Here is a 17,011-nt window from a genome sequence, read left to right on the forward strand (position 1 = left end):
CGGTTGATTTGGGCGCGGGAGATAAAAAAAAAAAAGATAATGCCAGCTTAGAACATGTAATGTATTTTTCATTTCCTGGAAAAAACATACGCATATACAATATATAATTTTCTTTTTAATACGGTTTTTAAGTTTGTGATCACATATATTGTTAAATATATTAATTATTTTAACAAGTGACTTGAAAAACAATCAGGCGTATAATGGACAGCCCTAACACACTGAAAGGGCCCTAGACGCCGGGGGCTTTCTTTATGAAACAAAAATTTAGGTGGAATCGAGGTGCAGCGTTATTGTGTTGGTGAGACAAAAATCGCGTTTGAGAGGGTTGTTTTTTTTGCATTTCTTGTCAGGAAACACGTTTGGTACGTGTGGTGGTTGTGTGGAATAAAAAGCGGCTGATCTGCATCTAAACATGATAACTTCTGCGGGTAAGTGTTGAGCGAGTGTGAAAGAGACGAACCGGCTGATTTAGCTGAGTCACAGAGAATTAGCAATTGTCCTGTGAAATGACTGTAGCTGACAGTTTTTGTTCATGTAGGCTTAGAAACACTAATCGGTTAAATTAAAGTTAATGCACATTAGGATGTGCAATCGCTTTTACTGTTTGCCTTCTACATTAGCTACAGCGATGTCTTTTTTCGCACTGCGCTAACATTAGCCGGTTAGCTAATGAAAGTCGCTGGCTAACTTGCTACATTAGCACAATCCGACGTTTATTTCACATCACTTGTCAACTTCGAAATAAAATTTTATTGCGACGTTGAATTACGATTTTTGTTGGAAAACTGTTATTGCCAGTCACTAGTTGTAGCTATATTCGACATGCTCATTTGGATGTTAAGCTAGCAAGTTTGCCTACTGGCGTTGTACCCAACCTCAGCGAACTTGTGTATGGTGTAGCTTTAACCTTTTACCTGCTATAGCCCCTTACTTTACTAGACTAACGACTTCTGCATTTGGGCAGAAGTTTTAGTGCCCCAGTTATTAGCAGTCGAAGTGTGATACATTGGTGTTGTAACTTACACAGTGTAGCTAATACGTTTTGGGAATCACAACATGCCTTAGTGAAGTGCAAGTCATTGCAAATCAAGTGTCAAGTGCTGTTTACATGGGTCCAACTGGGTACGTAGCTCGCTAAAGCTAACGAGGTCCCTGCTATTGTGACTCAGCGACCACGCGTCCGTGTTTTGGTTGCAGCAGTAAAGCAATTATACTTGTTATGTTTTACAGCTGGGATCATTTCCCTGTTGGACGAAGAAGAACCTCAACTTAAGGTGAGCTCCTTTCCTGGTGATTTATGTTTTCATTTGGGCCGGCAGTGTAGGATGATGTTCAAGTAATTGGGCTCAAAAAGCCAAGTAGCGGGTTGGAGCGAGGAACATAACCTGAATTTGCTCACTAAATATGCTGCTCTAAATACTGATTGGTCAACGCTGTAAGTTCTAAGTCGTGCTGGATAAGTGTCTGTTAGATACCTAAATGTAAATCTTTTCATCCGTGCAGTTGACTACTGTAACTGCGTTCATAGTTAATTTTACCTAATGGTGTCTGTGTGTATTTTACTTTCTTGCCGCAGGAATTTGCGCTACATAAGCTGAACTCCATAGTCAATGACTTCTGGGCTGAGATTTCAGAATCGGTTGATAAAATGTAAGTGAAAAAAACTGTTTTTATTGTCCAAGGAAAATATAAGAAATTGTAAAAGCATTCAAATTGAAGTCTATAAAAAACAAGTCAAGCTATATTTATGAGAGCATTTTCTTACAGTGTCTGGTGAATGACTGAAATGAAAAATATTGTGTGCATATTATCACAACACTAAAATGAAGTAACAACACGTTTTGCGGGATAAGGGATACCCTTTCCCTTTAATTCAGGGTTTTGTAAATTTTCTCTTATTTTACTGTAATTGTAGCTTTTATTTAAACGTTGAAATGAAACATTGATAGTTTCCAATATCATTGTATTTAAACATATTCTTCTACATTGGCAGCTGTTGATGGGTTATAACGTAAGTGGTTATACTTTTTATGTTGCAAGCCACAAACAGGTGCAGTATGGAAGAATTGGTTTGCGTCATTGCGTGTAATGATATTGAACCAGGCCTCACACACAAGGAAAAGCTCATTTTTGTTTTTACTGTGCAATGTGGAGAGCAGTAGACTAATTAATTTGAAGAAAAATAAAGTGCAATTGCTAATTCCGACTCCTCTTTCGTTTCATCGACGATCGCTTGCTTTCCCGTTTAGTGAGGTCCTGTACGAGGATGAGACGTTCCGGAGCCGGGAGTTTGCGGCGTTGGTCGCCTCCAAAGTCTTCTACCACCTGGGCGCGTTTGAGGAGTCTCTGAACTACGCTCTCGGCGCCGGAGACCTGTTCAACGTGGCTGACGACTCGGAGTATGTGGAGACCATAATAGGTGAGTGGGAGGGAGAGTGGTGGGACCTCAAGAGGTTCCCGGCGATCGGGGGGTGGGGGGTGGGGGGGGTCTTGTGAATATCCTGAGGAGATGTGTCTGCACACTTGAGGAGGATTTAGCAAATGAGGCAGAACACTTTTCTGTTTAAAAAAAAGTGAGGGAACAGTAAAAAAAAAAAAAAAAAAAGTCTTTGTTTTCAGTAGTTGAGGGGGGGTTCAAATTGACATTTGATGCCCCAACCCTGATGGATTGATTCCCCAATCCTCTGAGCTTGCTTAATTTGGAATTCATCTGCATTTTAATGAGAAACCGTGCAGTGAACGTAAAAAAAATTTCCCCCGACAGCGAAATGCATCGACCACTACACCAAGCAGCGCGTGGAGAACACGGAGCTGCAGGAGGGGGAGGAGAGGAAGGTCATCGACCCCCGCCTGGAGGGCATCGTCAACAAAATGTTCCTGCGTTGCCTGGGCGACCACAAGTACAAGCAGGCCATTGGCATCGCCTTGGAGACGCGACGCTTGGACATCTTTGAGAAGACCATCCTGGAGTCTGTAAGTATTCGCTGAAATCCTTTTGACACCACGCCGTTCCATAAAGGCTCCCTCGCTGGGTCGCACCTCCTCTGTGGAATGAGCTCCTCGCTGCAGTCAGGACAGCGGAGTCACTGCCTGTTCTCTACCGCAGACAGAGGAGTCACTGCCTGTTCTCTACCGCAGACAGAGGAGTCACTGCCTGTTCTCTACCGCAGACAGAGGAGTCACTGCCTGTTCTCTACCGCAGACAGAGGAGTCACTGCCTGTTCTCTACCGCAGACAGAGGAGTCACTGCCTGTTCTCTATCGCAGACTGCAGAGTCACTGCCTGTTCTGTACCGCAGACAGCAGAGTCACTGCCTGTTCTCTACCGCAGACAGCAGAGTCACTGCCTGTTCTCTACCGCAGACAGGAGTCACTGCCTGTTCTCTACCGCAGACAGCGGAGTCACTGCCTTTTCTCTACCGCAGACTGCAGAGTCACTGCCTGTTCTCTACCGCATACAGAGGAGTCACTGCCTGTTCTCTACCGCAGACAGAGGAGTCACTGCCTGTTCTGCACCGCAGACAGAGGAGTCACTGCCTGTTCTCTACCGCAGACAGCGGAGTCACTGCCTGTTCTGTACCGCAGACAGCGGAGTCACTGCCTGTTCTGTACCGCAGACAGCGGAGTCACTGCCTGTTCTGCACCGCAGACAGTGGAGTCACTGCCTGTTCTCTACCGCAGACTGCAGAGTCACTGCCTGTTCTCTACCGCAGACAGCGGAGTCACTGCCTGTTCTCTACCGCAGACAGAGGAGTCACTGCCTGTTCTCTACCGCAGACAGCGGAGTCACTGCCTGTTCTCTACCGCATACAGCGGAGTCACTGCCTGTTCTCTACCGCATACAGAGGAGTCACTGCCTGTTCTGTACCGCAGACAGCGGAGTCACTGCCTGTTCTGCACCGCAGACAGTGGAGTCACTGCCTGTTCTCTACCGCAGACTGCAGAGTCACTGCCTGTTCTCTACCGCAGACAGCGGAGTCACTGCCTGTTTTCTATCGCAGACGGCAGACGGCAGACGCACCGGGTTACACCGTGTCATGACTCAACCCGTACTCAGCTCTGCCCAGTTTCAGTTGTTTACCGGCCTTACCCACGTTCCTGTGTTCACGTCTGACACTTCATTCTGAAATGCATTTGCTGCTTAAAGCAAAATATCTTCGACCCTTTATGGTGTGAGATCACAAATATGTAATTAGAATGTTCTCAACTGAACATTCCAATGTTGATGGAACATTGATAGTTGAAAGCAATGGAGTTCTAGAACACTTATAATTTTGAAGAAGAAAAAAAAACATTCCAAAAAACCTGTTTATCGAAGGGTTGCTCTCTCTTGCACCTTCTGTGGCTCTTGGCGTTATGTGATACGACTGCTTCTGTTGGCTGTGATGCCACTGACTTTATGCTTGTTTTTTCCCCGAAACCTTTGTGCACACTTTAGCCTGCAGCTCTTTACACATTATTCTGCTGAACTTAAATGTAGCACTAATTGCAGTAATTACTGAAGAGCAAACTCAATTCCAGATATTAAATTATTTCCCCGTCAATGCAGTATATGACTGTAATCAGCCATGCCGACTCCCTGTCTGGTAGTTGAAGCTATGCAGGTATGGGCTTGGTTAACCCCTGAGATGGTGAACTTCTCTGGGATAACAAGGCTGCAGCCGGACGTGTAGTGTAGTGGGTTGAGCCTGTGCTTGGAATTGATTAGTTGCGGGTTCGATCCCCAGGTAGGGCTGTGCAATATACCACAGCGATAATTATCAAATGCACCAGTGATCTTTGCCACTGTATGTTGTATTACTATTCTTTTTATTGTACACTGTTGGTCCATTGGGCGTTGATAACATGGCCAATCAGCAGCAAGGTCGTACAGCTTCCATGTGATCATGTGATGCGTTTTTGTCAATCGCGTGGAAGCTGCAAGGTCTTGCTGTTGGTTGGCTGTCTTATGGTCACCCAGTAGATAACACAGATGGATAATTTGTTCTGTAGGCCGTGACTTTCATCTATTAAACGCTCGTATGTGAAGTGTGTGGTGACGAGGTGAAGTGTGTGAATTTGTCGCTATCTTTCTTCTTCGCTCGCGCAGAACGACGTTAGCGGACTGCTGGCCTACAGCCTGAAGGTGTGCATGTCACTCATGCAGAACAAGCAGTTCAGGAACGAGGTCCTCAGGGTGCTGGTCAAGCTCTACATGAACCTGGAGAAGCCGGACTTCATCAACGTGTGCCAGGTACTGCCGCGCGCGCGTTTCAGAGAGCGCTAGCCTGACCGTGAGCTGTCACGCTTCAGCGTTTCGCTCTGATGTTTACGGAAGTTAGAACCCGCTCGGGTAGTGTTGCATTAGAACCTTCACACATTAACCCAGTGACATGCAACCAATTCTGACACCAAGCCATGATGCGTGATGATCAGTTGAATGTGGAGTAACAAGAAGACCCTGTGGCTCTCTGGGACCAGGGCTGGGGACCCCAGCAGACCCTGTGGCTCTTTGGGACCAGGGCTGGGGACCCCAGCAGAACCTGTGGCTCTTTGAGACCAGGGCTGGGGACCCCAGCAGAACCTGTGGCTCTTTGGGACCAGGGCTGGGGACCCCAGCAGAACCTGTGGCTCTTTGGGACCAGGGCTGGGGACCCCAGCAGACCCTGTGGCTCTTCGGGACCAGGGTTGGGGACCCCAGCAGACCCTGCGGTTCTCCAGAACCAGTGTTGCAGAGCTCCAATTTACCACTTTCTGCCAGTGGAGAATCTGCGGGTTCCAAAAATGTCTGACCTGGACCAAACTCCTCGGGGCTGTGAACGCTGATGTTGACCCCCCTCCTCCTCCTCTCTCTTTCTCTCTCTCTCTCTGTCTGTCCCGCACAGTGCCTGATCTTCCTGGACGACCCCCAGGCGGTGAGCGACATCCTGGAGAAGCTGATGAAGGAGGGCAACCTGCTGATGGCCTACCAGATCTGCTTCGACCTGTACCAGAGCGCCAGCCAGCAGTTCCTCTCGTCTGTCATCCAGAACCTGCACACCGTGGGCAGCCCCATCCCCGCCGTGCCCGGCTCCACCAACACCGGCACCGTCCCCACGCCGGACAAGGACAGGTGGGTGCGGCCCGGTCCGCTTCTCATTCCGGTGCAGGCGCAGAAAACCTGGCGTGCAGGAATACTGTGTTTTTATCACAGAGGACCCTAAATGCTTCTTCAGACCCTAAATGTCTCTCTTTTGAAACTCTAAATGGGCTGCTAGTATTTGACTTTCATTACTTTATGCTCTGCTGCTCTCAGCTGTCAGAGAGCTTAATCTGTGTGTGTGTGCGCTTGTGAGTGTGTGTGTGGGTGTGTGCGCGTGCGCGTGCGTGGGGGGGGGGGTGATTTCAGGGTGAAAGACCAAGGTTGTAAAGTCCATTCTGAATTAAAGGTATTGGATAATCAACTTACCGGACACGGTGAGCATAATTAGATTATCTAACGCTGTGGCGTCTCTTTAATTTTAGCGATGCCATGGAAACGGATGATAAAGCTGGCAGCTCCCCGACAGGAAAGTCCTCAGAGGTGGTGAGTTTGCTGATTACACTCCTCCAACTGGCCTTTCTCTGTGGACCACTGTTACAGTGGGTCCTTCCATCTTCCATACTATTCAAACATGGCTCTGCTTTTCTGTTTAAATACTGCCATTCTAGTTTTGTACATAACTAATGGCATGCATTAGTTTTGTGCTGACGTTTTTTCTGAATTATAGTTTTTATTGAAGCTGCGCATGATATGTAGGCATGTCGTGTGTATGTAGGACTTTTTTGCTAACCACTGTCATTCTTCTCTTCCCTGTAGAAAGAGGAACCAAAAGACCAGAACTCTAAGATGATTATGATACTCAGTGGAGAAATGGCCATAGAACTGCATCTGCAGTTCCTCATCCGAAACAACAACACAGACCTGATGATTCTCAAGAACACAAAGGTTAGCCCTGTCTGAGGCCCGAGCTCATGTTGCTTCCAGAAGTTTCCTGTGATTTTTGAAGTTCATTATTTGGCAGGATTAAACATGTAAAACATATTTGCCTGTTGGGGACCTCTGTACTGTTATGAGCCTATATCTAAAGTTTAAAATGTAACACATCTAAAGTTTAAAATGTCCACAGAGCGGTGTGTAATTGGCGGTTGCGTTGCCCAGGGTGTGGGAGGGTTCAGTCAGTTAGGGGGTGTGCATTTCACCGCAACCCCTACTGCTCGATTGGGCGCCCCTTGGGCTGCATGTGAAAAGCCGCATGTGAAAGGTCTTCCTCCTGCTCCGCTCTGTGTGAGCTTGGCTGTAGACTGCGGACGCCTACACTCTCCCGAGTCAGCGGTGGGGTTGGGGCATGAACACAGCTGCGCTGGCGGATAATGGGCGTTCCGAATTTGGCCGGGAATAAGGGATGGTTAAGGTCCTCGTCGGCCGCCAGATTTCTCGCTCTGTGCGCGTGTGAGAAGTGATCTTGATTGACGCGTTTCTCCTCCCACCCTTTCACCCGTTCGGCAGGATGCGGTTCGGAACTCCGTGTGCCACACGGCGACGGTCATAGCCAACTCCTTCATGCATACCGGGACCACCAGCGACCAGTTCCTCAGGTATGACCCGGCCTTTACCTGCTCAGGAGTTTCACCTGTGTGTCGCCATGGAGGTGTTCTGGTCCATCCTGCTTCCTCCAGACGCCGTGTTGTAGAACCTCAGAGATTCTGGTTAACCGAACTGTTCAAAACCTCTAGTAGCTTAGGCAATTGTGCGTTTATCAAACTCTACTCTCGCTGAGGCAAGAAGTCTAACATTCAAAACAAATACAAAAAAGTCTGTCAATTTTACTGCTATCAAACTCAGAATGCTGTAAATATTGGACCTAGGGGCTTGGCATTAGTGCTGAATGATGCCGTGTTTCATTGGGAGAAGTGAAAGCTGTATATACTCTGTCCCCACTGATCCGTCACTTGTGGATTATGGGACAGCAGAACTTTCTTAAGATCGTGTTCCAATGTTATATTGTGAGTAACTCAGTGATTCATATACAGCCTGGAATCTCTGGGTTGGTTTCTCGCTGATTGTTCTCCGTCACTGTGGAAAGAACTGAGGGGAAACGATGACTGTTACCCAGGCCGGAACAAACCCCCCGGAAGCTTCAACGCTGACTTGATTTTTGTGTTTGTCCTTCTGTGGTTATGTGATGAAACGCAGGTTGGTCTATAATGCCTTCTGTCTTTGAGCAGAGAGAATTTGGAGTGGTTAGCAAGAGCCACGAACTGGGCCAAGTTCACTGCCACAGCGAGTCTGGGAGTCATTCACAAGGCAAGATGAGTGTGTGCGTGTGTGTGTGTGTGTCTGTGTTTTTGTGTATGTGTGTGTGTGCGTGTATGTGTGTGCACGTGTGTCTTGTGCATTGTTTATTGTGTGTCTGTGTGTGTGCGTACATGTGAATTGTATTCGGGATAATCTCTGTGTGCGTCCGTGGGTCTGTGTGTGCACGTGGGTCTGTGTGTGCCTGTGTGCCTGTGTGCCTGTGTGTGTGTGTGTGTGTGTGTGTGTGTGTGTGTGTGTGTGTGTGTGTGTGTGTGTGTGTGTGTGTGTGTGTGTGTGTGTGTGTGTGTGTGTGTGTGTGTGTGTGTGTGTGTGTGTGTGTGTGTGTGTGTGTGTGTGTGCGCGTGTATGTGTGTGCACGGGGGTCTGTGTGTGCGTGTGTGTGTGCGTGTGTGCGCTGTGTTTTAGAGAAAGCCGCTGTGTAAAGTTAGTGTTCGCGTTCTGTCTTCAGGGTCATGAGAAGGAGGCATTGCAGCTGATGGCCACCTACCTGCCCAAAGACACCTCGCCCGGGTCGGCCTACCAGGAAGGGGGGGGTCTGTACGCCCTCGGACTGATCCATGCCAACCACGGGGGGGACATCATCGACTATCTGCTCAACCAGCTCAAAAACGCCAGCAATGACGTGAGTGGCTGACTGTGATGCACTGGCCGTGTTGAGGTGCTCACTGTGTGGAGCTACTAGCGCTGTGTTGAGGCCCTAGCTGTGTTAAACTGCATACTGTGTTGAGGCGCTCCCGTGTTGAGGCGCTCGCCATGTTGAGGCTCTTGCTGTGTTGAGGCGCTCGCTGTGTTACACTGAGCGCTGTGTGAAGGTGCCCGCCGCGTTAAACCGTGTGCTGTGTTGAGGCCCTAGCCATGTTGAGGCGCTCCCGTGTTGAGGCGCTCACCGCGTTGAGGCGCTCGCCGCGTTGAGGCTCTTGCCGTGTTGAGGCTCTTGCCGTGTTAAGCCGCTTGCCGTGTTTTCCTCCCCTCAGATTGTGCGTCACGGCGGGGCGCTGGGCCTGGGGCTGGCCGCTTTGGGCACCGCCCGGCAGGACGTCTACGACCTCCTCAAATCCAACCTGTACCAGGACGACGCCGTCACAGGTAACAACGCACCTGTGCACACCTGCTGCTCCTCACACCGCCATCTCCGCTGCCATTTCAGCCCCTCTCCTCCTCCCCTTCCTCTCTGCCTGTCTGTGTGATTGGCTCTGGGGTGGGGACGTGTCTCTGCCTGTCTGTGTGATTGGCTCTGGGGTGGGGGGGCTTCTTTACCGGTCTGTGTGATTGGTGCAGGGTTGTGGGCGTGTCTTTGCCGCTCTCTGTGATTGGTGCAGGGTTAGGGGCGTGTCTTTACCGCTCTCTGTGATTGGTGCAGGTGAGGCCGCCGGCCTGGCTCTGGGGCTGGTGATGCTGGGCTCTAAGTCTGCTCAGGCCATAGAGGACATGGTGGGCTACGCCCAGGAGACGCAGCACGAGAAGATCCTGCGTGGGCTGGCCGTGGGGATCGCGCTCGTCATGTACGGCAGGATGGAGGAGGCCGACACCCTCATCGAGAGCCTCTGCAGGGACAAGGTACGGCCGGCGCTGCCCTAGGCCCCTCCCACAAAGCACAGGCCCCTCCCACGCCCCACAGACTCCTCCCCCATCCCACAGGCCCCTCCCACATCCAACAGGCCCCTCTCACATCCTACAGACCCCTCCGCTGTCCTGTAGGCCCCTCCCATGTCCCACAGACCCCTCCCACATCCTACAGGCTTCTCCCATGTCCTGTAGGCCCCTCCCATGTCCCACAGACTCCTCCCCCATCCCACAGGTCCCTCCCACATCCAACAGGCTTCTCCCATGTCCTGTAGGCCCCTCCCATGTCCCACAGACTCCTCCCCCATCCCACAGGCCCCTCCCACATCCAACAGGCCCCTCTCACATCCTACAGACCCCTCTCACATCCTACAGACCCCTCCGCTGTCCTGTAGGCCCCTCCCATGTCCCACAGACCCCTCCCACAATCTACAGGCCCCTCCTGCAATCGACAGGCCCCTCCCACGTCTCACAGGCCCAGGAGCGTCACGTATGCCTCCAGGCCCCACCCACATCACCATAAGTTGATTGTACTCCTGTGATGTATGAGAGTATATCTATGTCAGGAATCTCACAATTAAGAACTTCTGTTCATAACTTCCCCTGCCCTCACAGTATAAACAAGCACATATTTGTTGAAATCCCCTGAAGTGTTTTGCTGTGGCCTGATACAGGAGTATGGCTGTATTGGCACAGCTGGCTGTTTAGACCGTTATGGCAGAACGGTCAGTTGGGATAGGTCAGCTGCCAGGCTCTTAAATCCGGGGCCTGGCAGCCTGTTCCTGCTCTTCCCGTTATGATCCATTCTCTCTGCCTGTTGAGCTGCTGGAATCGAGCCTGTTTAGTGGATCTCAACCACAGTGGCACGGGCAGGAAGTCCTGCTTGGCAGTCCTTTGATGCAGGTGACAGGGTTTATAAACGAACCGTATCTCTTCTCCCTGACGGTGAGCGGAAGGGGTCTGTGTGGTGCTGCCGCGCAGCGTGAAGTGAGACGTATTCCCCGACGGTCTGTTTGTTTCTCTTGCCCGTCGGCGTCGGCGGCTCCAGGACCCCATCCTGCGCCGGTCGGGGATGTACACGGTGGGGATGGCGTACTGCGGCTCCGGGAACAACAAGGCCATCCGGCGCCTGCTGCACGTGGCCGTGAGTATCCCTACGCCGCCCGCCCCAATCCGGGCGGGTCACGCGCCGCCCACTACTACAGGGCCCGCCCACTCTACAGACTCCTCCCACTCCAGGGCACAGGCACCACCCATTACCACAGACTCCTCCCACTCCAGGGCACAGGCACCACCCATTACCAGAGACTCCTCCCACTACTACAGTGCCCACCCACTCTACAGACTCCTCCTACTCCAGGGCACAGGCACCACCCATTACCACAGACTCCTCCCACTACTACAGTGCCCACCCACTCTACAGACTCCTCCCACTCTAAGGCACAGACTCCTCCTACTCCAGGGCACAGGCACCACCCATTACCACACACTCCTCCCACTCCAGGGCACAGACTCCTCCCACTACTACATGGACTGCCTACTCCTTTCTTTAGGAGCCGCCCACCCCACGGCATGTTGGCGTTGATCTTTATGAACAGGTACAGGAGAGTGGAGGTGATCTTTATGAACAGGTACAGGAGAGTGGAGGTGGTCTTTATGAACAGGTACAGGAGAGCGGAGGTGGTCTTTATGAACAGGTACAGGAGAGTGGAGGTGATCTTTATGAACAGGTACAGGAGAGCGGAGGTGGTCTTTATGAACAGGTACAGGAGAGTGGAGGTGGTCTTTATGAACAGGTACAGGAGAGTGGAGGTGATCTTTATGAACAGGTACAGGAGAGTGGAGGTGATCTTTATGAACAGGTACAGGAGAGTGGAGGTGGTCTTTATGAACAGGCACAGGAGAGTGGAGGTGGTCTTTATGAACAGGTACAGGAGAGTGGGGGTGGTCTTAGACATAAACAGATTTATGTCCCTCTTTCACTCTGGTGCTTCATTAACCACTAATATTCACATCAGTCCAGTGAACCACTGCTCCAGGTAACGTTGCATGTTCTGCAGTGGTTGCCATTCAGAAGCATATTTTAATATATTTGGTACATTTTAAGTGGTGGGAATGTAGTCACAAAGTGGGTACCAGGCTCTGTAACCATGGGAACCATATCCGTGTAATAGGCAGTCTGTGCGTAATTCTGCTGTGTCCCAGCAGGGGGCAGCATCTGCTCACCAGAGTACGGTTTAAACTGCTGGTGTGAATCACACTGAAGGATTTCCCAGAAGGCCATGGTTCTCACACTGAACAACCCTAAACATACCTATGGCAGAGTTTAGGAGATTTTTAAAATTATGGGGACAAAATTATGCAAGTCTTAAGCGACATTTGAGAGATGTGTGGCAAGCTGACTAGAGAACAGGTGATTTCTGTGCTCAGTGATTGTACTTTTCTGTGGAATGAGCAGGTACTCGTATTTTTTACCGGTTGCACTGTGCATCCTATGGCTTTTGTCTGTGTGGTCACGCAGTTGTATGGACCTGTATGTTTCAGCGTAAGCAGGGCATTTTCTCAAATTGACCTGTGTTCGGGGTGTCTCGTGGTGTAGCCCGTGGAGCGCTTTCCATATGCTCGTTGCAAGCCGCAACGTCGGTGGCTTGAGTCCGGCCGCCGACCTTTGTCGCATGTCTCTCCCTCTCTCTCTTCCTAGTTCTTCCTGTCTGTCTACACCGATCTGTCAAATAAAACTGAAAAAGCCCAAAAAAAAAATTAAAAATTGACCTGTGTTAGTCGACCGGTACTGTCTGCGTAATTCAGGATCGTTGGGTTGTACCAGCTGTAATGAGCCGTTGTAGCACAAGTGGTTTCTCAGATCTTTTATTTGTTTGGCATCATATCACAGAACAGTAAGCCCTTGACCTGGATTGGGTGTTTTTGTTTTTGACATGAACACATCTGTGAATTCCTGGGAGTCGTTGAGGCAGCATGTTACTAACTGAAACACACAATATCACCTGGAAGAGTTTGCTTCTGTTGTTGTGGGAGTTTGCGTCACTGCTACTCACCACAGTCCTGCTCGCCCGAACAGGAGGGACAGGCAGATCTGTGGGCACCTAACGACCAGGTGGGGTGGGGGGGTCCTTTTGTTGTGGCCGACTAAACCTTCTCAGTGTCCCTCCTGACCTTCTCAGTGTTTCTCTGCTGCTTTGCTGACAGCATTCCTCTTCCTCTTCATCTCTGCAGGTGAGTGATGTGAACGATGATGTCAGAAGGGCTGCCGTGGAGTCCATCGGGTTCATTATGTTCAGGTATGTTCCCCTTCTCTCTCATTGGCTGGGCATCTCCACGGAGACGCCATGTCCCTGTAATCCCCCTCTCTCTCATTGGCTGGGCATTTCTTCGGAGACGCCATGTCCCTGTAATCCCCCTCTCTCATTGGCTGGGCATCTCTACGGAGACGCCATGTCCCTGTAATCCCCCTCTCTCTCATTGGCTGGGCATCTCCACGGAGACGCCATGTCCCTGTTATCCCCCTCTCCCTCATTGGCTGAGCATCTCCACGGAGACGCCATGTCCCTGTAATCCCCCTCTCCCTCATTGGCTAGGCATCTCCATGGAGACCCCATGCCCCCACATGCTCTCTCGGACTCTCCTCAATCTCTCTGCTGTGATTAACTGGCTCGTGCGTGTTTACACAAAGAGGGGGCGGGGGAGAATTCCTGCGATAGTTTTGGGAGAGTGTGCGTTCCATGTGCGCCCCCCCCCCCCCCTCCCCTCCCCCATTAGAACTGGCCTGCGGTTTCTTTGCCTTGTTCTTCACCTTGTCTGTGGTTTGTGCTCTGGCCTCCTTGTTTAAACTCCCGAAACGGCAGCAGATCAATCTGGTTTCCCTGGTGCTGTCACTAGCTGTGGTTCGATTCTCCATCCGTCACCCTAAGCATGCTGGGAACTGTGCGCGGGACCGTTTGCTTTTAGCGCAACAGTGTTAAATGCCCTGGAATACCCGTGTTTAGTCAAGGTAAATTCCGGTCTTTGAAACGTATAGGTTTTAGTACGCTGTGTGCCAGGATCAGTTGAGCATGTTGCTTTGCCATGGAATTGAATATTTTTGGCATCGTGGGAAAAAAGAGGAGAAACTCATCTGTAGAAAGGTCGCTGTTCTGGTATTGTGACATTAATCTACATCCTGCTTAGTTTTAGTCACATGGTGTTTTAGTCACATGGCATTTTAGTCACATAATGTTTTAGTCACATGGTGTTTTGAGTCGATGTTTTATTGGTCACAGAGCCCTGACACATTGACCATACATAACTGATGGAAGACATGGAGATGCAAGTTTGTTTTTGTTTTTAAGCAAACCCACTGCTAATTGTGTTGTTTATGAACCTGCTGTGGTGTCCAGACCAGGTGCCTTTTCCATGCTCTGCGTATTCAGGGGTTTTCTGCGGGGGGATCAGACATGCACAAATGGAGAAATGACTTCACCGTGCTTTATGGCGTCCAGCGACGTCTCCGCGGAGAACGGCGTTCCGATTCCGGAATCGCCTCGGTGGAAAACGCGCCGTGGCGCTTTTGAAGGAGCGAAGCTGAGAAATGACGTCGGCTGTCAGCCTCAATCGTGTGGAGTCAAATTCGGCCAGAAAGGAGACAGCGGTGGTGTCCTGGACCGAGTTAACATGGGCTACGGCGTTTGTTATTCTACATTACTGCGTTTCGGATGTGAGATTTATCCTGCCACTGGTGAGGGTGAGGTGTTTTATGAGTGAAGTATTCAGTGGAAAGTTTCTAATTGCAGCCTGTATCAGACTGCAGAGAGTGGTGCCCCTGGCTGCATCTAGGTTCTAGACCAACCACAAAAGCATTAAATAATATTTTATTTTTTAATTTGATTAAAACATTGGCCTAGAGAAAGGGGATCTCTTTCTCCATTTCTGGGGACTTGAGTCTGGCCTCCCCACAGGGCTGTCTAGTGCCCACTGGTTTCAGAACTGGGTGAAAGGACAGAATACTCTTATTATCGGCACTGAAGTGCTTACATAAGTCTGCGTATGTTTACAGCGCGTTGGCCGGTGTCTTCATTTAATTTATTTTCCCAGGGACCGTTTTTCCAGTTCTTTTGTTTATGCGTTAGGCCCTGACCCCCCCCCCCCAGACTCACACACCATCCCATAAAAAATTCTCTCTCTCTCAGACTCTCCATTGCAATGCGTATCGTGCATACCCACTCCTGGTGTTGTGAGTGTGTGGTGTCAGTGGTGGGGCGGCAGTGTAGTGTAATGGGTAAGGAACTGGTCTAGTGACCTAAAGGTCGCTGGTTCGATTCCCAGGTAAGACACTGCCATTGCACCCTTGAGCAAGGTACCTAACCTGCAGTCTTCAGTGTATATCCAGCTGTATAAATGGATGCCGTGTAAATGCTATGTCAAATGTTGTGTAAGTCGCTCTGGATAAGAGTGTCTGCTGAATGACTGTAATGTAAGGTGCTGCAGTCTGTTATGTTCCTTTATCTCATCTCCATGTCAACGCTTTGGAATCGCCGAACGTTCTGTTCAGTTTAATTTCAGAGCATTCTGATTTTTGCGGAACAGGCTACGGAATGACCCTGCGTGCTGCATCCCTCGCTCGAGTTTCCTGTGCGTGCTGGATCCCTCGCTCGAGTTTCCTGTGCGTGCTGGATCCCTCGCTCGAGTTTCCTGCGTTGCCGTGGTTCTCGTTCTCTCGGGTGTGGGACGGCAGGTTCGTCCCCAGGAATATCGGCGGCGAGGTTTTATACTGACGATTCCGGGCATTCCTCTGTCTGAGGTACTGCGGGTGGAATGTCTGTCGGAGAAAATAGAAATGTTTCCAAGCAGCCCTGCGTTTAAAAAAAAAAAACGCTCTTATAATCCCAGTGTGACCGATGGCAGATATTGTTACTGTTATTGAACGGGATTGTTAACGCCGTTGAAATGCGTCGCTAATTTTAATTGAGGCGTAACCGATCGGGGCGTCCCGCCTGTGTGTCTAGCGCACAGCGGAACGTCTGCCACGCCCGCTCACACAGAGCAGGGGGGCACAGCCCGTTCACACAGAGCAGGGGGGCACAGCCCGTTCACACAGAGCAGGGGGGCACAACTCGCTCACACAGAGCAGGGGGGACAACTCGCTCACACAGAGCAGGGGGGCACAAGTCGTTCACACAGAGCAGGGGGGCGCAGCCCGCTCACACAGAGCAGGGGGCACAACTCGTTCACACAGAGCAGGGGGGCACAACTCGTTCACACAGAGCAGGGGGGCACAACTTGTTCACACAGAGCAGGGGGGCACAACTCGCTCACACAGAGCAGGGGGGCACAAGTCGTTCACACAGAGCAGGGGGCACAGCTCATTCACACAGAGCAGGGGGGCACAACTCGCTCACACAGAGCAGGGGGGGACAGCCCGTTCACACAGAGCAGGGGGGCACAACTCGCTCACACAGAGCAGGGGGGCACAACTCGCTCACACAGAGCAGGGGGGCACAACTCGTTCACACAGAGCAGGGGGGCACAACTCGTTCACACAGAGCAGGGGGGCACAACTCGCTCACACAGAGCAGGGGGGCACAACTCGCTCACACAGAGCAGGGGGGCACACCTCATTCACAATGGGCAGGGGGCACAACTCGCTCACACAGAGCAGGGGGGCACAACTCGCTCACACAGAGCAGGGGGGCACACCTCATTCACAATGGGCAGGGGGCACAACTCGTTCACATTGGGCAGGGGGGCACAACTCCGGTCCCGGACGGCCGGTCTGCCTGCTGGTTTTCGCTCCAACCCGTTACCTTGGTTTTAGTTTTCTGAAGCTCTGTAAGCTAGGCTGGCTCTCTCCTGTACTTGCTCAGTAAAATCTTTAGGATGCACTTGCAGCTATGAAAACTAACACAGATGCAGCACAAGCCTTAGCTGTGATTCGGGACTGGGAAATTGTGAGGCTTTATCTCAGATAGACTATGCTGATAGAAATCCGTAGTTGTAAATTGTTGGGATTGCTGACTGCCTAGCAAATGAGGCGTGCAGTGTGTGTCTGTCTGTGCAGGTGTGTGCCGGCTAGCGCCTCTGTGTCTGTGTGCAGGTGTGTGTATGTATGTGTGTGTGTGTCTGTGTGCAGGTGTGT

At 50.7% G+C, this 17,011-nt stretch overlaps 1 protein-coding gene across 1 annotated transcript in view; it reads left to right on the forward strand.

Annotated features, from left to right (window-relative positions):
• Positions 1–238: 238 nt before the first annotated feature.
• The window catches only part of psmd1 (proteasome 26S subunit, non-ATPase 1), a 53,424-nt gene continuing 36,651 nt past the window's right edge, over positions 239–17,011 (forward strand). Inside the window, exons 1-16 of the mRNA XM_035412349.1 lie at positions 239–431; positions 1,234–1,277; positions 1,580–1,653; positions 2,253–2,422; positions 2,768–2,976; positions 5,092–5,235; positions 5,867–6,093; positions 6,486–6,546; positions 6,820–6,948; positions 7,510–7,598; positions 8,229–8,307; positions 8,768–8,941; positions 9,294–9,405; positions 9,680–9,876; positions 10,931–11,026; positions 13,117–13,181. Coding sequence (XP_035268240.1) covers positions 416–431; positions 1,234–1,277; positions 1,580–1,653; positions 2,253–2,422; positions 2,768–2,976; positions 5,092–5,235; positions 5,867–6,093; positions 6,486–6,546; positions 6,820–6,948; positions 7,510–7,598; positions 8,229–8,307; positions 8,768–8,941; positions 9,294–9,405; positions 9,680–9,876; positions 10,931–11,026; positions 13,117–13,181 — 1,886 coding nt within the window. The 5' untranslated portion in view covers positions 239–415. The remainder of the gene's footprint in view (positions 432–1,233; positions 1,278–1,579; positions 1,654–2,252; positions 2,423–2,767; positions 2,977–5,091; positions 5,236–5,866; positions 6,094–6,485; positions 6,547–6,819; positions 6,949–7,509; positions 7,599–8,228; positions 8,308–8,767; positions 8,942–9,293; positions 9,406–9,679; positions 9,877–10,930; positions 11,027–13,116; positions 13,182–17,011) is intronic.

This window comes from Anguilla anguilla, chromosome 4 (genome assembly GCF_013347855.1).
Source record: "Anguilla anguilla isolate fAngAng1 chromosome 4, fAngAng1.pri, whole genome shotgun sequence".
NCBI lineage: Eukaryota > Metazoa > Chordata > Actinopteri > Anguilliformes > Anguillidae > Anguilla > Anguilla anguilla.